The sequence below is a fragment of the Sapajus apella genome, unplaced genomic scaffold, assembly GCF_009761245.1.
Source record: "Sapajus apella isolate SASKATOON/1434 unplaced genomic scaffold, GSC_monkey_1.0 scaffold14, whole genome shotgun sequence".
Taxonomy (NCBI): domain Eukaryota; kingdom Metazoa; phylum Chordata; class Mammalia; order Primates; family Cebidae; genus Sapajus; species Sapajus apella.
In genome coordinates this window covers 29,078,299-29,101,393 of record NW_022436954.1, presented here as the reverse complement: position 1 = coordinate 29,101,393, position 23,095 = coordinate 29,078,299, and the positions used below count along the sequence as shown (strand labels likewise).

Below are 23,095 nucleotides of genomic sequence, written 5' to 3'. Positions count from 1 at the left end.
GCTTGCAGAATTGTGTGTGTGTGTGTGTGTGTGTGTGTGTGTGTGAAAGACTTTGTGAAACTTCCTGCTGAAAGCAAAAGCTGCTCAGCCTGTAGCATCCTTTTTCTGAGTTACAAGTCTATGTTATTGAAATAAGATGAATTTGTTTTGATTCTCGAATCTATGAGTTGGACTCATGGTTGAATCCATTTCAGTGAAAGTACAAAAGAAGAAATCCTATACAGACGTCACCGAATATCCACATAAAAGTGGATTCTAAAGTTTAAATGAAAAATACAAAAATGCAAAAATACCTTATACAGATGTTATATTTACCCATATAAGTAACCAGATACGTCTGCATGCAAAGTGTGAAATTGAGGCTATCTAGGAGATAAGCAACATGAACAGGGAGGATTGAGGCGTGAAAGCAGTATCCACCTTCTGTGTAAAACTGCAACTGTCTGGGTGGGAATACCTACTTAGGCTGCATGTGGTAACATAGAAACACAATTTCCATTGTAAACCATGAAGCAGTTCCTCAGGAGGGCATGCATTTTAATGAAATACTATGCAGACTTTAGTGTCTTGAAACTATATATGCATTTTGACACTTTTGGCCAGTGGTGGCCAGAGAGAGCTTTGGCTCTGCAGAAAGAGCCCTAATTATCTTGATCTGGTGATCAGGACACAGTCAGGCTGAGCTGGGCTTATGAGGATGGCCTGCCTAGGAGATGGAGTTGGTTTCTCTTATAAAGTCAGTCAATAAGCCTCATGTAGTATTGGCTTATACCCTGATGAGTTCTAAAAATGATGTAAGGCCAGCTTCTTGGGTATCTATAAATCCCAAGAATGGGAAATTTTAAAAATAAGGAAAAGAAGAATGTGAAAAGATTTTTTTCAGCATACAGCCTAATTCAGAGTGAACTTGCAGCTTCCCAAGAGTTGTTTCCTCACCTCCTTTCCTGCGGAGGTCACCAGCTTGTCCCCTGGCTCCTTGTTTGTCTGCCTGTGGGGCCACACACGAGTGCTGACAGTCCTGGCCTCTGTAGGTGTTTAGAGTGACACCACGCCTTGTGAGAAGTGCCTCCTTCCTGGGTTTTCTTTTTGAAATAGCCTAATCTGAAAGAAAATCTCCCTTGCTGTTTGACATGGCATGAATGATAGCATTGGAAATCCTTTTAAATCCAGGAAGATAAATATGTTTCATTGGAGCCATCTTTCCAAAGGCAGACAACTTCGAATATTTCACTTAAGATGCCTCGGGGTCCTAAAAAAGGTTCATGCTTGAATATACAGTGCTTCTTTAGTTTTGTGTGTTTTGGGTTCCTGGGTGAGGTTATTTTGGTGTCACTGGCCATGGAAGTTGATCACATTCAGCTTTGATTTTCTAGGTTGCAAGTTTCACAGTCCAGGCCTTGTAGGTGGTACCAAAAAAAAAGTTGTTTAATACACAAGTATTTTCCACATCTTTGCTTAAACATCACTTCATCAGAAACCACCTCTCACCAACCCTGCCCTGTAGGTTAGCTGCAACATTTTCCTACTTGAAATTATGTAATTTGTTGTTTGTTTCCTGAGCCTTCTGTGATGGGTCCGGTTAGAGCCTGTCTTGCACACCTTTGTCTCCAGCACCTGACCACAGCAGGCACCTCATGAATATCCAACACCTGACGGTCTGATATTTTGTTTCACAGGAACAGACAATCTGCAGGTGAATGTCACCCGGACGCCAGAGTCATTTCCTCCGGGGAAGTTGTTACCGATTTCACCAACATGGCCTTTCACAGAAGTCAGGTCTTCTTCAGCAGCAGGCAGAATCAAGACTGTGCTGGGACAGTCCTCTGACAACACAAGCTTGTCACAGTCAGCCCGAACCCCTGCGTCCAAGACACACCACACAGCTAGGGCTTACATGGACTTCTCTTCTTCCCTTTACCAAGGAAGCGGACATAGCGCCTCCCTTGAGCCTTCCAAGGATTCTACCGAGTCCCTGGTCCAACCTGGGCCTAGAGGGGGACAAGAAGCAGCTGATGCGTCAGGTTTGCCTCTCACCAGCATGCCCCCCTCATTGTCCACAGTCCCGTCAGGGGCGTCCTTCAGTGCTGTCCTCCCATCCCAGCCAGTATGGGCAGGGACTCCCTCCATTTCAAAGCATCCCCCGAGATCAGATGTTCCCCCACTCCTCCCTCCACCTCCATCCTCTTCATTGACTCCTGACTCACCTCATTCCATCATCTCTGAGCCAGCAGAGCAACTCTCCAAAGTGCTGTTAGTTCCCCAAACAGCTCTAGCCAACCCCTCTTCAGGTCAGAACATAGCTAATCCCCTAAACCCTTTTTCTGATGAAATGGAGCACACTCCATCCCAAAACGCCCGGGATCTCATAGGCGTCCCTCATCTAGGTGTTCCTGGATCCTCAACAAAGTGGCATTCCGAGCTGTCCCCAACAGAGGGTCCCCATTCAGCAGGCTCATCCACATCTGGGTTTTTGAGCCCCATGGCAGAACTGTCCCATCCATCTCCCCATCCCCCAGCACTTGGAAGTCGTCTTTGGCTTCCACATGGAAGCCCCTCATGGTCAATGTTGGAAGTGACTTCAGGTCCTGCATCCACCCAGCAGATCAAAGCTGGGGTGGCTGGAAGTGTGTACAATGGGGTGTCTTTACCAACTTTTAAGAATACAGAAGCAGCGACCCATGAGGTTGAGCCTCCACTTTTCCAGACTGCAGAATCAGTGGCCGTAGAAATGACCAGCAGAAAGCTAGCCCCTACCACTGCAAATGACTCTGCTAACCCGCTGCATTTGTCAGCAGCTCCAGAGAATTCCAGAGGGCCCACCCTTTCGGCAGAACACACCTCTTCATCTTTGGTGCCTTCTCCTCTGCATGTCACCGCACCGGGTCGAGAGCAAGCTATCTTCTCTGGGGCGGTTCCCGCATCACCATCAACGGGGACAGCCGACTTGCCCTCCATACGTACTTTCCTCCAGCCCACAGAGAATCATGCCTCCCCATCTCCCGTGCCAGAAATGTCTGTTCCTCCAGCAGAGGGCAGTGACGGGTCCCTGCCTACTGCAGCTAGAGACTTGCTCCTCTCAAACAGAGTTCCTCATCTTCTTCCCACATCTTGGACATTTCCCCGGTGGAAAAAGGACAGCGTGACAGCCATTTTAAGGAAAAATGAAGAGGCAAATGTGACGATTCCTCTCCAGGCCTTTCCAAGGAAAGAGGTTTTGAGTCTTCATACTGTAAATGGATTTGTCTCTGATTTCAGCACCGGTCATGTCTCATCTCCCATCATTACAGCACCAAGAACAAATCCCCTTCCTTCAGGATCACCTCCACCTTCCATGCTCTCCATACAAGCCACCCAGACTGTTCCCCCATCTCTTGGTTTTTCTAACACCAAGCCAGAGACTTATGGAGCTGCTCTGGCCCATTCTGGGTTGCCAGCTTCAGCCTCCAGACAGGTGAGAGCATCGCTCTCATCCATGGATGTCTATGATTCCTCAACAACAGGGGACATGAAAAAGCCAGCAACCACAGATGTTTTCTGGAGTTCTCTTTCAGCAGACACTGGATCCCTTTCCACGGAATCAATAATATCTGGCTTGCAGCAGCAAACAAATTATGATTTAAATGGACATACAATTAGCTCCACAAGTTGGGAAACTCATTTAGCTCCAACGGCTCCTCCCAGTGGTTTAACTTCAGCTGCCAATGCCATAAAATCTCAGGATTTCAGAGATACTGCTGGGCATTCAGTGACTGGAGAAGGGTTTAGCACTCAGGACCTCATCCTCGGTACAAGCACTGAGCAGCCTGTGCAGCAGTCAGACGTGACCATGGTTGGAAGCCATAGAGACCTGTGGCCCCCAAGCAATAACAGCCATTCCATAGACTTCCAACCAGCTGAAGTTGAGAATGACTCATCCACAAGTCAACATTCTGTGTCTCATCCACAACTACAGTTGCCCGACCAGCCAACACACCCTCTTTTACTAACCTTGTCAAGACCAACTTCTACAGGTGGCTTGCAGGAAATGGTTTCGGATGGAACAGATACAGGTTCTGAAATTTCCAGTGACGTCAATTCATCACATGAGAGAAATACTTCCAGACCGTTCCAGAACATCTTGAGATATAACTCTGCTGCTGAATCTTCTATATCGACCAGTGTCTTTCCCAAGACCTCCTCCAGAGTGCTGCGGGCTTCTCAGCACCCCAAGAAATGGACAGGTGCAGCCACTAATGCAGGTAGTTTGTTTCCTGGTACCCCCAAAACAGGTATGACTGCTTTTGTGGTCAAAGCATCTTCAAGCTCAACGCAGATACCAGCTTTGCTCTGAAGGAGCTCGTCCCCCTATCAAGAGTGAGCTAGCAGCCCCAAATAGTCATGTCATTGATCCTGTGCCTACTTGAGCTTTTGAAAGTATTCACAATGTAAGCATCCTTGCTATCAACCATAGCTGTGCTGTAAGTGGCATTCTTGTTATGGTTAATCAGCTCAATGAGCCTAGAGTTGTTTTGCCTAAGTTCTGTCCAACGCAAGCCCAGATTGCAGAGACTTCACCCTAGCAAATCCATAAGTTACATCCATTCATCATCAGAACAAGTGACACGTGCATTCCCAGCCAGTGACAAACTTTGTTTTTTCTCTCTTTACAGTGGACACAGTGTCATCAAAGGTAGAGCCAACAGCAGCAGCTGCCGTCACGTTGTTTCTGAGGAAATCAAGTCCACCTGCACTGTCTGCAGCCCTGGTTGCTAAGGGCACCAGCCCCAGCCCTTTGGCCGTGGCCTCAGGACCATCTAAGAGCAGTTCAATGACTACTCTTGCTAAAAATGTCACAAACAAGGCCACATCTGGCCCAAAGAGAGTGCCAGGGGCAATCCATACAGCCTTCCCGTTCACGCCAACCTACATGTATGCAAGAACAGCGCATACCATGAGCACACATACAGCCATGCAAGGAAACATGGGCACTGCCTCTGGCCTGTTGTCTACGACATACCTCCCTAGGAAACCACAAGCCATGCACACTGGCCTCCCAAACCCCACCAACCCGGAGATGCCCAGAGCATCCACGCCACGCCCCCTGACAGTCACGGCTGCGCTAACATCCATTACAGCCTCAGTGAAGGCCACCCGGTTGCCACCATTGCGAGCAGAAAACACAGATGCTGCCCTTCCCGCCGTGTCAGCTGCGGTGGTCACGACTGGCAAAATGGCATCCAACCTGGAGTGTCAGATGTCCAGTAAGCTCCTGGTGAAGACAGGTATGAGATCACTGTTCTGATCTTAAAGCAGCAAGCCTGGTCCCATGTTTCTTTTAAATCAGTGGTTATCAACCAGGGGCTACTTTGTCACCCTCTCCCAGGGACATTTGGCTATGTCTGGAGACATTTTTGGTTGTTATTCTTGGTGGCTCTACTAAAATCTAATGAGATAGGGACCAGGGATACTGTTCAACATCTTACAATGCACGAAACAGCCGTGACAACAAAGATTAATCCAGCCTAAAACATCCATAGGGCCAAGGTGGAGACCATGAGCTTCAGCAAGTGTTAGAGGAGAGAGAGAGAGAGCCTGATGTGGCATGGAGCTTAGTCCTAGGTCTCAGAAGCCCCTGGGAAACCACAGTTCTGCCAGTGGGTCTGAGAATGCAAAGGTACCATTTTGCATCAGGGATGTCTGCCATGAATGAATGATGTGATTCATAAAATACAACATCTTGGGAAGTACTACAGAGTTCAGAAAGGCTTTTGTCGTGAATTTTTTCAATTAGCAGATAGCAAAAGTACAGCTTCCACACACTATGTGGGAGCGCAGGATTTCTTCTGATGGTAGAAAGAAGACTTTCTTGAAAAAGTGGGATGGGCAGCACTAGAATTGTGAGCAAGGATGGGATGCTGTCTTTTTAGCCCCCACTCCCCAGCTGTAGCAAAGCAGGCCTAGAATGCACAGAGTGCTTTTAATAGTGTGGCAATGTTTGCTATAAAAAACATTAGACAAATTATTTGAAAGAGCATGCCAATGTTGAATGCTCGCATCCCGCCTTCCTCCTCACCCCACAAAGAATTAAATGAAATTATATCTTAAGACATATCCTATTCTAAAATGGGAAATTGTGAAATTAGGCATAGAAAAAAGTAGAGTATCTCTTCCTATTTCTCAAGAAATTATACCATCTGGGTTTCCTCTGTCTGTCCCTTCTCCCTGCCACTCTCTTCTGGGTGACAGGCAGCCCTGGCCCCTCAGAGGCAGAAGTTGGAAACATTCTCATCTCTGTCTTCTTCCCAGCACCCCACCAACCCAGCGACATCTAATCAATCACCAGTTCCTTTCAGTTCTGCCTCCTGGGTACCCCTTCTGTCCATCCTGATTCACACTGCCACTTCCCTAGTTCACACTGTCACCATCGCTCACCTAAATTTCTGCAACAATAGCCACATTTATATCTCTGCCTTCACACGTCCCCTCTCTTCAATCTGCTATCCAGTCTGCAGTTGAGAACCTTCTAAAATGCATTCCTTTGCTTAAGACTCATTTCCCATTGCCCTTAGGACCAAGCTTAAACGTGTATGTACAGTAGTCCCCTCTTATCTGCAGGCGATCTGTTCCAAGACTCCCCAGTTGATGCCTGAAAATGCAGGTAGTACCAACCCCTATTCATACATGCCTATGATAAAGCTTAATTTATAAGTTAGGTACAGTTGAGGTCAACAACAACTAGTAATAAAATAGAACAAGTGTAACAATGGACTGTAATAAAAGTGATGTGAATGTCATCTCTCTCACTCTCTCAGAATATCTCATGGTACCATACTCCTCTATTTTCAGACTCTGCTTGGCTGCAGTAAATAAAACCATGGAAAGCCACACTGTGGCTAAGAGGGAATTACTGTATCCTGAAATATTTAACTTCTTTCCTCTGCACCTTTGCGCTTGGTACTCCTCTGCTGGGAGTGGGTGAGGGTCTCTTCCCCCTTGTCAAATTTCACTCTTGTGATCCTTCAGAACTTAGCTGAAGCATCAGTTCCTGTGGAAATTTTCCCTGATCCCCATCCCTTTACCAGACTCAGCTCCTCCTAGGAGCTCTGGCAGCATTCTAGGCTTCCCTTCAAATAGCACCTGTCACATTCTATCCCAAATGCCTGGTCTCCGTCCTGTGTCTCCAGCCCACTTGCGAGGTGGGGATGGTACCTTCCTGATGCAGGGTTGTTTGGGGCTGCAGCACTTAGCTTAGGGCCTGCACCTAAGGAGGCTGCCCATGATGTTGTTGCAGGAATTTCTTCCCATGCAGAATCACCTGGGGCAGGCACTGTCGAGCTGGCTTTGAAAGTCAGAGGCAGCATCTGTCAGAAATGAAATGCCACCAGCATACCAGCTTACTCTCTCCTCAGGTCACACAAACGGCTTCTTTAGCAGGACCCACAGAGCTGCCCACCCTCTCCTTGATGGCTCTGTGCTTACCAGCTCTGCTCAGAACTTGCATAAGGTGGTGGCTGGGAGGAAGCAGGGGGCAAATGAACGATGAGATTTGCCATTTTGCCTCATTGCTACGCTTCTGTTTTGCCCCACAGTTCTCTTTCTCACCCAAAGGAGAGTGCAGATCAGTGAATCCTTAAAGCTCAATATCGCCAAAGGGCTTACCCAGGCTCTGCGGAAAGCGTTCCACCAGAACGATGTCTCAGCTCACGTAAGTGCCTTGCTTTGTAACCAAGCTAATCCTTCGCACCCTGCCTCTTAGGTCTAGAATATGTTTAGATTGTTTTCCTCCTTTCTAGGTACCATAACAACGCTGGCAGAAGTAGAATCTGTCTTCACTTTGGCAACTAGCTAATGTGTAGTAGCTCGAGAAAAAGGTCAAATTTTGAGGAAAACGAAGACAAATTGTTTTATGTCTAGATTTCTTTCCAAAGACTGGCTATGTTAGCCAGGTGGGTGGCTCACACCTGTAATCCTAGCACTTTGGGAGTCTGAGGTGGGCAATCACTTGAGGTCAGGAGTTCAAGACCAGCCTGGGCAACATGATGAAATCCCATCTCTATTAAAAATACCAAAATTAGCCTGGCGTGGTGGCGGGTGCCTATAATCCCAGTTACTTGGGAGGCTGAGACAGGAGAATCACTTGAACCTGGGAGGTGGAGGTTGCAGTGAGCCAAGATTGTGCCACTACACTCCAGCCTGGGTAACAGAGCAAGACTCTGTCTCAATTAAGTAAGTAAGTAAATAAATAAATATATAAGCCTGGATATATTGTTTTAAACCATCTCATTATCCCATCGTTTGGAGAAAGTATTTACATTGTTCGTGTAATTCTCTAGAAAACTCTCTATTGCTTTTCCCCTTATTTTCGTCCCCATCATAAACAGTGGCTTATTTCTGGGCATTTAAAAATTACCCTGACTTGTAAATCAAGTCTGGCTTCGCTTAAATTGCCTGCTGCACACAGGGAAGTAAACATTTTTTTCTTTTAATGCCAAGTACTGTTTAATGAGTGCTGGCTGATTTTGATGGCTTATCCAAGTGATGGAAGCTTCACTTTATAGTCTTTGGGTTTGATTCCAAGTTTTCAGACAGTAAACGCAGTTGGCAGTTGGTAGACTCCCATTTGCACCACTAAAAACTATTGCTCTGGCTGCTGCTTTTGATGTTCTCTGTCCTACAGCTGCAGTCAGCTTACTGACCCCTCCCCTCCCATCAACACCAAGGACTAGAAAGGAGATTTGGCACATACTTTATTGATCATTGTCAATCTCTTTTATATACTTCTGAAAAAAAGAGAAAGAAATGCGCTCTATGAGAGGCTCGTATGGTTTCTGCACCAGAAACTTTACGGGAAGTTGAAAATGTGAATATTTCCACTTAGTTGCCTGATATAGTTTTCGTTAAACTTCAGTCACTCTCAAACTGCTTCTGTAGTTTTGGTCTTTGCTGCGTATCATCACAGAGCAGTGTGACAATTAGTGTTAGGTTTTTTGTTATTGTTTAATGGGCTCTCTTTTAAAAACTTAACTACATTGTTTTTGAAAGGGCATTTGCTATCACCACCATACATGGAAATCAAGATCATTTGCCACAAATAAAAGGTGATGGTAAGAATGAGAATAGCGGGGACAAACAGCTTGTTAAATTCAAGCCGGCGGTCCTTGCTTGCGGAAGGCTCTGAGGCTGAGCCTGGTGTCCCTTTGTTTGTTTATTTAAAAATGGAATTAGCAAGGGTTAGAGGGATGTTAAAAGCAAATATTCACCAAACGGAGACTTATTTCTTGGGCTCATTAGAAGGATTGAAAGGGAACAACTCTCTCACTGAGTGATTTAGTGCTGTCTTGTGGCGTGTCCACGGTCCATGCTGAAGTACCTCTTGTTCCACCTAAAATCATCTTGAGCACCATCTTCAGGAAAAACTAAGCAAGCGGGGGCACACAATGTGGAGGAAGCAAAGGCACACCCCTCCTGTTTCAAAATCAGTTGTCTTGCTTCCTTTGGAACATACACATGGAGATGCAAGAATATGGGGAGAAAGTGGGTGTCAAAAACGTCCTGGCTGGGCACAGTGGTTCATGCCTATAATTCCAGCACATTGGGAGGCCAAGGCAGGAGGGTCACTTGAGGCCAGCAGTTTGAGACCAGTGTGGGCAACGTAGTGAGACCCCATCTCTACAAAACATAAAAGTTAGCCGGGTATGGTGGCACATGCTTACAGTCCTAGCTACCCTAGAGGCTGAGGTGGGAGAACTGCTTGAGCCCAGAAGGTCAAGGCTGCAGTGAGCTGTGATCATGCCACTGCACTCCAGTCTGGGTGACAGAGCAAGACCTTGTCTCAAAAAAACAAAAACCAAAAACACCCACCGAACAAAACCCTGAGTTCCAGTTTTACAAGATGAAAAGAGTTCTGGAAATGGATGGAAGTGATTCGTGGTAGTTGTACACCATTATGAATGTGTTTAATACCACTGGACAGTATGCTAAAAAATAGTCAAGATAGTAGACTGTATATTGTGTGTATTTTCCCACAATAAAAACTTGGAAAAAAGTAGCTGCATACGTGTGTGTGTGTGTGTGTGTGTGTGTGTGTTTGTATGTTTGTATGTATGTTACTCTTTTCTCTGTTTTTCAAATATACAAATTCTATAATAAACATTACGTTTAATATATAAAAACCAAAACAAATTTTAAAAACCCCTGGGACAGAAGGAGCTCAGACCATCATTGCCTCCTAGGGTTCAGCTGTAGGAGGAATTCTCTGTGCTGCAGCCCTGCCTTGGTCTCGAACCAGTTTACAAGCCAATGACAGAGTCTGAACGAATTTTCTCTCTGACTCTACAAAGAAGAATTCACTTTGCTTACTTCTTGACCTGTGCCCCAAAGGCGTCCCCACTTATCATTTCTACCTTTTAATCCTCATAAATGACGAGAAATACAATGTGACTTTTTCCAGCATTTCTTCAAATTACTCTTTCCTCTTTACCTTTTTGGTAATAATAATTCATGCTCACAAGAGTATACTGAGGCACTTAAAGAATAAAAAAGACACAGACTTAATTCTATTCCATGAAGGTTTGGTGTAAATTATATTTTGTTGTTTCTGTGGTATTTTGAGACTTGTCAATCCAAATTATACTTCATAGGATTATTAAGAGCATTTATTGAATGAGAACATTCTGTTCTCCACCCTTGCTTCTAACAGTCGTGGTTCTGAGAAATACCAAGAACTTAAAGTACAGTGGAAATAAACAATGGGTTTTGTGGGTCCCTTTGTTTTGTAGGTGGACATTCTGGAATATTCTCATAATGTCACCGTTGGTTATTATGCTACCAAAGGGAGGCTGGTGTACTTGCCTGCTGTGGTGATGGAAATGTTGGGTGTGTATGGAGTCAGCAATGTCACTGCAGACCTGAAGCAACACACTCCAAACTTGCAGTCTGTGGCAGTACTTGCCTCCCCATGGAATCCCCAGCCTGCAGGCTACTTCCAGCTGAAAACAGGCAAGTGACTCAGGAAAGGATTTTCATCCATTCTGGGGTCAGGGCCGTACCAAGTGGACACCTGTTTAAAAACTCCTTTACTAGCTGCTGTGCCATTTTCTAAAGTCCTTGTGAACTATCTTCAAAGGGTCCTGCCACTGAAAAGTCCAAGTTCCTTGCACATCAGTCGAAACTCCTCCAACCCTGGAGTGGTTAGAAATATTCTATCATAGGAGTCTTCTTCCCAGTTTACATACTTAGTACTTTTGAGCACCAAGTACTATATTTTATATTTCTTTCTGTATGATCAGTGGATGCCAGTAAGAGTTGAACATGTAGAAAAAAAAATCTATGATTTGGAGCAATGGGTTCCAGATGGAACTCAGAATCTCTGAGTTTAGGTCTTAGAATATTTTTTTTTTTCAAACTTTCTGGGGATTTCTGGTCTGCAAAGTTTGTAAACTACAAGAGTGGAGAAACTCTTAAAATTGAAACAATCAACTTAGCAATGAAGGTCAATAGATTTTCTTCCCACCAAAGAAATAGGAGGCATGATCTCTCTTAGGTTATGATTTTTCAGTCTTTGAGCAGACGTCTACATATTCCATTCAAATAATATAAAATCCTTTGATTGGAGGGAATCTCTGGTTCGATCATGATTTTAATTCTTCTATGTTATAAATCATCTTAAGGGCCACTTTCCAAACTACACTCAAACCTTGTCTGGGCTTATTATTTATTTGCCTAATTCCTCTCATCTAAAATCATGCTGTTTTATATTATGACCGCTGTTAAATCCAAGGAACTGAGACATAGAGCTTTGGTGAGCACTGATTTACTGCTCTCATTCTAGTGCTGCAGTTTGTGAGCCAAGCTGACAACATCCAGTCCTGCAAGTTTGCTCAGACAATGGAACAGCGGTTGCAGAAAGCATTCCAGGACGCCGAGAGGAAAGTCCTGAATACCAAAAGCAACTTGACGATTCAGGTAGGGAGGAAGGTGCTTCAGACAACCACAATCCGGATTCTGGCAAGAAATGACTTGGGTCTTCCCTTTCAGAGCTGCCATGTATAAATGTATCTTTGTGCTTCAGGCATTGGTGAGGGTGTCTGGGGTCTGGCCGTGACGGGAGGGATGCTGTGTCACTATCCACCTACTGTGGTTCGGGGTTTTATATTTCTTTCCCCATGGGATGCTTTCTGAGGCCTTTCCAATACATTTAATTATTTTGAAAAGTTGAACTAGGCTGTAATGTATATGTTAAATGTCTGATATAAAATGAATAAATGAATCACTTCTAAATAGCTAAGTCACCAAGATTTGCCCATTCTGTTATTTGCATTGGGTTATATTCCAGTCACCTTAGTTTAGACACATGCCAAACACACACACATAAACTCACACACATACACACGCTCACACACATACACACACATTTTATATTGAAGGCTTTACTATGTGCCAGGAACTGTACTAAGTGTTTTACAAATATTTTGCTACATAATACTTAAGAAATCCTTCTGAGGTATTCTTACTCCCATTTCATAGAAGAGAGAACTGAGAGAGAGGCTAAGAAACTTCCAGAAGATCACACAGTTGGTAAAGAATGGAAAAAGGACCTGAGTCAAAAGCCCATGCTCTTATCCACTATGCTATGCTCATGTTGGTGCAGTGTAGAAATGGGGTCCTTAATGAAGCCTGTGTCAAACAAGGGAATTCTTTCCCGGGGAAATCCCTGAGATGCATCATGGCATGAGTGAGGAGGAAGTAAGAGCTGAGGTTAGAAGCTACAGGAGCCTAAGAGTTAAAGGGTGATGGGAAAGTGTTCCCTGTAGGGGCTGCTGCTATGGGGGGACAGGATTTTAGATGCTCTTGAACATTTAAACTACCCCTTTTTAAAGTTTTTAGTTGTTTGTAGAGATGGGGTCTCCCTATGTTGCCCAGGCTGGTCTCAAACTCCTGGGCTCAAGTGTTTCTCCCATCGCGGCCTCCCAAAGTGCTGATATTGCAGGTGTGAACCACCGCACCTGGTGCACCGTAGCGCAGCTTTTTGGATTAACAATGTACACAGCACCAAAAGCCTTTCTCAGATCTTTTAAAAATTGTTTTGCAATTACATAGACATCATCCCACAAAAGACAGATGCTTCTTAGTGATATTCATCTGGTCCCCAATTCACTCTTCTTTTCAATGTCTCTGTTTTGACTACTGAACTAAAGCCTTTGCTATTAGGCCCAGTGGTTTTGCAGTGGACATTTAGCATTAGTGAATTATCAGCAGAGGCAGTATGATGTAGAAAGCATACAATTTAACTTGAGTGAGCAGGTTTCCTGTTCTAGATTCATCCAAAGTGTAGATGGAAGTATCTTATTATGATTTGGTTCATGTTAGATGAACATCTAAAAATGTGTCACAGACTGAAGATTTATGTAAGGAGTGTGACTCAGCTCTCTTGTGGGAACTTTTTTTCTTTCTGATTGGTTTTGTGATCCTCACAGGTGCATGAGCCTAGTTAGATTTTGGCAGCACAGCATACTTTAATTGTATTCAGGAAGCACAGACTTACGGAGTGCCTGCTATTTATCAGGCACTGGAAAGGACACCAAGGTAAGCTGCCCTTGGCCTTAAGAAGCCTCCTTGTGTTGTTGTATGGTAGTTATGGGTCATTAGAGGAAACTTTATAAATCAAGTAACAAACCTTCCTTGGAAAAGACAATAGGAGGTGATTTGAAGATTACATCAAAATAAATTTTAGATATTCTTGAACATTTAAGCAATTTTGAAATGAATGGATAGTTAGATGAATTGTTTTTATTAATCCTGTTTCCATTTTTGCCTTGGCTGACGGGAAGCCCAGAGCCAAATTTGTTGCCTGGATTTAGTAACCCTCTGGGCCTCTATATTATGCATGGCACCTACATGCTGCCGCTCCCTTGGGGTTGTCTTTCCCCAGGACCTGGTTTTGTAATTAATAACCTTTCCTTTTATTGTATAATATATAATTTGTAAGGCACTTGGAATCCTTTGTGGAATAAGACCATGTAAATATTTAATTTGCTCAGAGAGTCATTGAAAAATAAACAACAACAAAAAAAGTGTATAGCTTTGGTATTAGGGACTAGATTACAGTGGACTCGATTAGGATGTTTTTGGTTTCCTGGGACAGAATCTAAGCTGATGAGGCTTAAGCAAAAAGAGGAAGTGATTGGCTCATGTAACTGAAAGGTTCACACTTACTTACTTCAGGCACAATTGTATCCAGGTGATTAGATGATTTCTTCATCAAGTTCTCTCTTCATTTCTTGGCTGGCTTTTCTCTGCACTGCCATTGTCCACAGAGCCCATGGGGTGACCCCTCGCATCCCCGTCTCCTCCTTGTTGCTCACAGTCTTGTGGAACCAAAGTGCCTTTTCTGGTTTCATTCCAGTAAAAATCCTGGGATTAGCTTTCATTGAACACGCTGTGCCCTTTCTGGATCAGTAACTGTGGCCAAGGAGATGAAGTATCCCGATCAACTAGGCCTGACCACTCCTGAAACCGGGGTGGGGCAGCCCCATCCAGAACACATGAGCAGAGAGGAGAGGTGGTTCCCTGAGGAAAATTCTGGTGCTATCAGGAAGGGAGGATGGGCCGGCAAACAACAGGTTTCTGTTCCATCAGCCTACAGGTCTTGTTAGCTAAATGAGCCACGGCGTGAGTAAGGGGTAAGTAAGAGATGAGGTTAGAGGCTACAGGAATCTAAGAGTTAAAGGGTGATAGGAAAGTGTCCCCTGTAGGGACTGTTCCTATTGGGGGACAGGGCATGAATTTCAGGGACCAGTGCCATGACTTTTAACCAGTAGGCCTCTTATTCTTGGACCTAGTCTTAAATATATATCAGAATGAGCTCACTTTTCTTACCTATAAAAAATGAGTATATTAAAGAATACACAAATAAATGGAAAGACTTCCTGTGTTTATGGACTGTGAGACTTAATATTGATTATTACTACCCAAAGGGATCTGAAGATTTAATGTAATCCCAGTGATTGTTTTTCACAGAAATAGAAAAATTAACCCTAAAATTCCCATGAATCTCAAGGGGCTTGGCATAGCCAAAGCAATCTTGAAAAGGAAGAAGAAGTTGGAGGCCCCACACTTCCTGATTTCAAAACTTAGTACAAAGCTACGATAGTCAAAACAATGTGGTTCTCTCATAAAGGCAGACATCCGAACAATTGGAATAGAACAGATAGCCCAGAAATAAACCCTCTTGTATATGGTCAAAAGGTTTTTGACAAAGGTGCCAAGGCTATTCAATGGAGAAGGGACAGTCTTTTTAACAAATTAGAAAAACTGAATATTCACATGCAAAAGAATGAAGTTGGATCCTTACCTAACACCATCCACCAAATGCAACTCCAGATGGATCAAAGATCTAAATGTAAGATCTAAAACAATAGGATTTTTATAGGAAAATACAGGGGGAACACTTCGTGACACAGTGTATTTGGCAATGATCTGTTGGACCTGACACAGGCAAACAAAAGAAAAAGTATGCAAATTAGACTTCATCCAAATTAAAAACTTTAGTGCATCAAAAAACACTACTAGCAGAGTGAAAAGGCAACTCATAGAATAAATGAAAAATATTTTCAAATCATATATCTGGTAAGCAGTTAGTATCCAAAATGTATAGCTATTACTTACAACTCAATAATAAAACCAAACAATCCAATTAAGACATTAGCAAAGAACTTGAATAGGCATTTCTCCAAAAAAAGATATACAGACGACTTAAGCATGTGACAAGATGCTCTACATCACTAATCATTAAAGAAATGCAAATCAAAACCATGAGATACCTACTCACAGCTATTGGGATGGCTATTCTCCAAAAATGGAAAATACTAAGTGTTGAGGACGGTGTGGAGAAATTGGAACCCTGGTGCATTGCTAGTGGGAATGTTGAATTAGTGCATCCACTGTGGAAGGCAGCATGGTGGTTTCTCAAATAACTAAATGTAGAACTACCATATGGTTCAGTACTTTGATTTCTCAGTATATACCAAAAAGAACTAAAGTAGGGACTCAAACAGGTATTTATACGCCCATGTACATAGTAGCATTATTCACAACAGCCAAAAGGTGGAAGCAACCCATGTGCCCATTAATTAATAAGTGGATAATAAAATGGCATACATACATACATACAGTGGAATATTATTCAGCCTTTAAAGGAAGGAGACCAGGCGTCGTGGCTCATGCCTGTAATTCCAGCACTTTGGGAGGCCGAGGTAGGTGGATCACCTGAGGTTGGGAGTTTGAGAGCAGCCTGACCAACATGGAGAAACCCCATCTATAATAAAATTACAAAATTAGCCAGGCGTGGTGGTGCACGCCTGTAATCCCAGCTGCTTGGAAGGCTGAGACAGGCGAATCACTTAAACCTGGGAGGTGGAGGTTGCGGTGAGCCAAGAACATGCCATTGCACTCCAGCCTGGGTGACAAGAGTGAAACTCCGTCCCAAAACAAAAAAAAAGAAATCAAAAGGAAGGAAATAATGGATGATTGGAATGCAGAAACATTCTTTAAAGGAAGGAAATTCTGATACATGCTACAACATGGATGAGACTTGAGGGCATTTTGCTAAGTGAAATAAGCCAACCACAAAAGGACAAATACTAGATGATTTCTCTTATGAAAGGTATCTAGAGCTGTCAAATTAATAAGCAATTCCACTTATAAGAGGTTTCTAGAAAGTAGAATGGTGGCTGCCAGGGGCTGTGAGGAGGGAGTCGTTAGGAGTTGTTTAGTGGGTCTAGAGATTCTGTTTGGGATGATAAAGAAGTTCTAAAGATAGGTGGTTGTGATGGTTGTACAACAGTGTGAATGCACTCAATGCCACTGAACTATACACTTAAAAGGGTTAAATTGTATGTGTGCATTTTACCACAATAAAAAATAGTTATAATTTAGCTGGACAAGTGTAGTATATACAGAGGCACCCATGTTGCAGACTTTGTAGGCTTCCTCAGGCTCCGTTTAGGTTTTTGTTTCGTTTTGTTTCGGAGGCAGGGTCTGACTGTCTCCTAGGCTGGAGTGCAGTGGCATGATCGTGGCTCACTCCAGCCTTGAGCTCTTGGACTCAGGTTATCCTCCTGCCTCAGCCTCCCAAGTACCTGGGACTGTAGGCATGCAACATCAGGCTTGGCGAATTTTTTTTGTTTTTTTTCTTTTTGTAGAGACAGGGTTTTGCTGTGTTGCCCAGGCTGGCTTGAACTCCTGGGCTCAAGTGATCCACCCACCTCAGTTTCCCAAAGTGCGGGATTACTGGCATGCGCCACCACACTCAGCCAGAATTTGGTTTTGTTGAGAAGTAAAAAATGGAATGTTCACAATACAGATAAAGATTTAAAAGGGTTTTTTTTTTAGTTATTGTTTTTTTTTTTTAGGTGGCAGTATGGTGAAGTTTTTTGAATTTTTCAGAAAGAAGTGCCTTTCTTTTTGGTACCTTGGGAAAGAATATGGTTAGCCACAGGTATTCGTGCCTTGGGAAAGAGGCTCAACCACATTCCAAAAATACTTCCTGAGAAGAGAGTCAGAGTCGAACAGACCTGCTGATTTATTGTTAGTCATGGGAATACAGGTTCTGGATTAAACAGTTTAGAAGGGACCAGGTGTGATGGCTCACAGTTGTAATCCCAGCACTTTGAGAGGCTGGGATGGGAGGATCATTTGAGCCCAGGAGTTTGAGACTAGCCTGGGCAACAAAGTGAGATCCCATGTCTACAAAAATAAAGTAAATTAGCTGGGAGTGGTAGTGTGTGCCTGTAGTCCCAACTATCTGGGAGGCTGAGGCGGGAGGGTTGCTTAAGCCTAGGGGTTCAAGGCTGCAGTGAACTATGATCAGGTCACTGCACTTCAGCTTGGCCAGCAGAGTGAGACCCTGTCTCTAAAATATCCACTTACGGGAAAAAGTGGGAAATAAAATGAAGAGCTCTTCTAGATAGTTTCCTGGTAATGGATTTCCTAAAAACCCTGACTTGATCATTACACATTCTATGCATGTAACAAAATATCACATGTACCGCATACATATAGATAAATATGTATCATTTTTTAAAGTCTGTAAATTTTTTTTAAAAAAGGAAAGTGGCAGAGATGTTAGTGTCTGAGCACACAAAGGTCTGGGAAAGATGGGGTGTTAGTCGGTATCCTGACAGGAAAGGGAGGCTGCACTCCAATGAAGGTGGCTTTGTAGAAAGTAGAGTGGGCAGGCTCCAGGGGAACCACAGGAGCAGTACATTACCCAAGGCTCTAACAGCTGGGACCCGAGGGGGTGAGTGCAGGGTGGTACGAGGTTCATTGACCCCGCAAGGAGGGAGTCCTGGGCATCAGTACTCTGACCTCACCCACCTCCCTCTCTCCCACATGCTCCTGAAGGCGGTGGAGCCCATTGGGGTTCTCCAGAAGGGTCTGTCTCTGGGGGCACCAGACAGGGTAGAGAGGGTGGGTGGCAGGCACATCTGGAGGGGAAGGGAAGGCACCCAGCACAGAAATTCACAAAAAAAGGCCTCACCAAGTTGAATAACTTCCTTCTAACGATGTTTTTCAAGTCTCATCTGTGGGATATTTTTGTTCACACATTGACCCAGAAAGCTTCATTTCCAGCAACTGAAAAACTGGCTTAGACAAAATGTGAGAAGAAAACCATGCCATCTCATAGGATGTTCTACACATTCTATATTGAATTAATAGATCATGAGGAAGTGTAATTGCTCTCTAAAGAATGTATTCTATATTTCTGATTTCCTTTTTTTTTTGGAGACAGAGGCTCTGTCTCCCAGGCTGGAGTGCACTGGTGCAATCTCAGCTCACTGCAACCTCCACCTCCCAGGTTCAATCGATTCTCCTGCCTCAGCCTCCTGAGTAGCTGGGATTGCAGGTACCCACGACCATGCCTGGCTAATTTTTGTTTTTTGAGTTTTTTTCAGTAGAAACAGGTTTTCACCATGTTGACCAGGCTGGTCTCAAACTTCCAACTTCAGGTGATCCGCCCTCCTTGGCCTCCGAAAGTGCTGGGATTGCAGGCGTGAGCCACTGCACCCAGCCTCTGAATTCCTTTTCTAATTAGATTCTGTCACTCTGCCCATGGCCAGGCTGGTGATCAGCTCTGTTCGCTCTTGGTCCTTTCAACTTTCAAATTCCCTGAAAATTTGATTCAGGCTTTCTCTGTCTGAGCAGTTGATCCCTCCTTAAATGTAACATGCCAATGCTCTATTTTATATTTTTAGAATCATAAAAGTAACCTGAGACTATTTAACCCAGGAAAAGATACACATAGCAGTGGTTAAGGACCTGGAGTTGAACCACCTGGGTTTGAATCCTGACTGCCCCTTCTTAGTTGTGTGACCTCGGGTGGGTCCCTTGATCATTCTGGGCCTCAGTTTCCTCAACTGTGAAAGGGAGTTATCACTGGTTACAGCTCCTAGGGTTGTGGTAAACTTTAAATAAGATGACGTGCCCTTAGCACCCTGCCTGGCGTACAGCAAACAATCAGAAATGATGATGGTTACTCTTGTCTCTTCCTTGCTGTTTCACCAAACCCCTTTCATTCCTTCCCTCAACTCCTGCTTAGCCTCCCCCTCCCATGGCCTCCATGAAACAGACCCTGGTCTTATTTGACCTGTCTCCCTCCCCTTTTCTCCTGTGTTGATTCAGATTGTGAGCACGTCCAACGCCTCCCAGGCAGTCACCTTGGTGTACGTCGTGGGCAATCAGAGCACGTTCCTCAATGGCACCGTCGCCAGCAGCCTCCTCACCCAGCTCTCGGCTGAGCTGGTGGGATTCTACCTCACTTACCCACCACTAACCATTGCTGAACGTGAGTATGGCCATGCTGACGGGGACCCCAATGTTTCCCCTGGGGCCTTTCTCCATTTAGCAAACAGTTATGGTGCCAGGCCACATATGACCTCCTTTATCATAAAGTGACAGCTAAAATATGTGATGCATTAAGGTTGAATTGATGAAGTTTAGTGCACCTCAAAGAAAGCACTTGCTGGGTGCTTTCATCCTTCACATTTCTCTTACCTCATTTAATCCTCAGAACGGCCCTATAAGACAGGTGCAAAATTAGCCCCGTTTTGTAGAGGAGAAAACTGAAGTTCCAAGAGGTTTCATAAGATACCCACTCTCACATAGTGAGCCATGGGGCCTGAGGTTTGAACCCAAGCAGTCTACCTTCTGAGCTTGCAATTCTGCCTGCTAGGGCAGCTGTCCTCTGCGCAATCTGGGTTGCTATGGTTTTTCTCCCGCTGATGCCATCAAATGTTCCCAGGCCTTCGGGCTCGGCCCTGCCTCCAGATATCATAGTGTGACTCATTTGCAGTCCACAGTGTGACTTCACTTGCTGAGATCCCCACAGTGGCCTCAGCCTCTGTGGCCTCATCTTCCTCTAACGTTTCAGTTATATAATCTCATTAACATGCAACAGGCATAGACTTCAAAGATGCAGCAGGCTACATTTTGTATCCAAATGTTTATTTGGTAGCCAAAGGATGGAAAGGTTTGAACTCCTAAATTTAAACATTCTTACATTTCACAAGATCCCTAGGCAAGCTTATTTTTTAATACATATTAGCAAAATAGTCTCATAATTTCTTTCCTGTAGCTGTTTTCGTTACTGTAAATAAACAAGATAATCTGCATGAATATACTCAGCACACTGCAGCCGCTCAATTTTTTTTCAAATCTTTGTTTAATGGCAAGCTCGTGTAAATGTCCACATAGTAAGGAAAGATGACTCTGGATTTTAGAAAAAAGATGATGTCATAAATGATGGCATTACATCACATATCAGCATATGAAGACTTTATTTTCCATCATTCTTTTATTTCTGAAAACAACTACGATTTATTGAGCACTAACCATATGCCAAGGCAATGTACCAATCCCTTTGCATGTATCAACTCCAGCAGTCACCATACCTGTAAAGAAATATGGACCTTTTGTTACAAGCATTTGGCTACTAAACTTAAGTCCTTGACATTGAAAAAAGCCATCTAAAAGGTAATCATTCCTAACAATGTTAGTGATGGCCAGATAATTTTAAAAGAGAAAGTTACAGCAAAGACAGGTTCCTGCTATGGGTCTTGGTGAAGAAGGTGTTCTGTTTGAACGGAAGATTTTGATGAAAAAACGGAAAGGGCAGAAACTCACAAATCCTAGAAAACTGTCCATCTACAAGTTGGCCCTTTACTGAGTCTTTTAGTTTCCCAAACAGTGAGATGGTTTTGGTCCGTTATGTCCTAGAATCCCTAAGAATCACAAAGCAGGATTTAGCTGCTTGCTATTTTTTCCTTAACAAAATTTCAAATAAGCCAGGTGCCATAACACACGCTCGTAGTCCCAGCTACTCAGGAGGCTTAGGTGGAAGGACCGCTTGAGCCCAGGAGTTCAAGAACAGCCTGAGCAACATATCAAGATCCCATCTGAAATATAAATAAATAAACAAATAAATAAAACGAAACAAATCAAACCTATAAAAGTAATTGGGTGTGTTTCTTGTTTGTTTTAGCGCTGGAATATCCCAACCTGGACATATCAGAAACAACCAGAGACTATTGGGTAATTACAGGTAATCTCTTACTTTGTTATTTCCCCTCTTCGTGCTGTCAGATTTCTTTCTTTTTTTTTTAAACTGCAGGCCATTCAGGAATAAGATTGGCACTTTTCTTTGCTTCTGTCTTATAAGTCAGGAAGTTACTTCTACAGGAGCAGAAGTGAATGGAGTAGATAACATAAGACATCACAATGGAGATGAATATGAGCTAAACCATTTAAAACAGCTTTCAAGTCCTCACTCAGTGGCCCCCTCTTTGGAAAAAGTGACTCTATCAGAAGTTACAGCATTAACCCAAGGAGGTCTAGGGCATGTCCTTGTGAATGGTGATCAGCTTACAGATGGAAGGCCTGTAAGGCCTTTTCTGCACTGCCCTACAAAACCCAAATTAAAGTTAGAGGAAGGCTGGGCGTGTACTGGCCTCTTTGTCCTGGCACGGCACGCACCCACACTCATCCTGGCATGTCCTGACAGTGAGGGTGTTTGGAAGTAGAAGCGGATTCTTCTGGTGGTGTTTTCTCTTTTGTTCCTTGACATTTTCCAGGGGAGCTTTATGGAACAGCAAAAAAGTTCTTCTTTGTGTATTTCATAAGCCAGACAGTAGTTTTGGGAATTGGAGAAACAAGGATTGGGAGCTGAAGAGCAGATGTTTGTAGGAGGAAAAGTGACCAGCCTAGCCAGGAAGGAGAGGAACAGGAGGAGAAATATATGAGTCTGTTGGCACTGCCATAACCAAGTGCCACAGACCGGGGGCTTCAACAACAGGCATTTATATGCTGTCAGTCCTCGAGACTAGATGTCTGATCGCCTTCTTTGTAGACCTCTCTCCTTGGTTTAGTCATCTTCCTGCTGCATCTTCACATGTCCTTTGCTCTGGGTCTGTCTCTATCCCAGTCTCCTCTTCTTTCAAGGACACCAATCATATCCAATTAGGGCCCCCCAATATGACCTAATTTTAACTTCATTACTTCTTTTTTTTTTTTTTTTGAGACGGAGTTGCTCCTGTGGCTCAGGCTGGAGTGCATTGGTGTGGTCTCAGTTCATTGCAACCTCCACCTCCTGGGTTCAAGCGATTCTCCTGCCTCAGCCTCCCAAGTAGTTGGGGTTACAGGCAAACACCACCATACCTAGCTAATTTTTTTTGTATTTTTAATAGAGATGGGGTTTCACCATGTTGACCTGGCTGTTCTCGAACTCCTGACCTCAGGCAATCTGCCCGCCTTGGCCTACCACAGTGCTGGGATTACAGGTGTGAGCCGCCATACCCAGCCTAACTTTATTACTTCTTAAAAGGACAAATCTCTAAATACAGTCACATTCTGAGGTTCTTGGGGGTTAGGGTTTCAACATAGGAATTTGGGGGGACAGACCAGGTGTGGTGGCTCATGCCTGTAATCCCCGAACTTTGGGAGGCTAAGGAGGATGGATTGCTTGAGGTCAGAAGTTTGAGAGCAGCCTGACCAACATGGTGTAACCCCATCTCTACTAAAAATACAAAAAAAAAATTAGCCCAGCATGGTGGTGGGTGCCAGT

General features: G+C 43.9%; 1 protein-coding gene across 5 annotated transcripts in view; it reads left to right on the top strand.

The window, feature by feature from the left end:
* KIAA1549L (KIAA1549 like) overlaps positions 1–23,095 on the top strand; it is a 286,237-nt gene that overhangs the window by 158,698 nt on the left and 104,444 nt on the right. For 2 of the 5 annotated variants that reach the window (XM_032283622.1, XM_032283621.1), the window contains exons 1-7: positions 2,028–4,238; positions 4,650–5,261; positions 7,569–7,684; positions 10,758–10,977; positions 11,810–11,943; positions 19,660–19,822; positions 21,518–21,577. In XM_032283622.1, the coding sequence (XP_032139513.1) occupies positions 2,039–4,238; positions 4,650–5,261; positions 7,569–7,684; positions 10,758–10,977; positions 11,810–11,943; positions 19,660–19,822; positions 21,518–21,577 (3,505 nt within the window). In that variant the 5' untranslated portion in view covers positions 2,028–2,038. Of the gene's footprint in view, positions 1–1,676; positions 4,239–4,649; positions 5,262–7,568; positions 7,685–10,757; positions 10,978–11,809; positions 11,944–19,659; positions 19,823–21,517; positions 21,578–23,095 lie in introns of those variants that run through there. The other 3 variants (XM_032283624.1, XM_032283623.1, XM_032283620.1) reach the window with 3 other exon arrangements.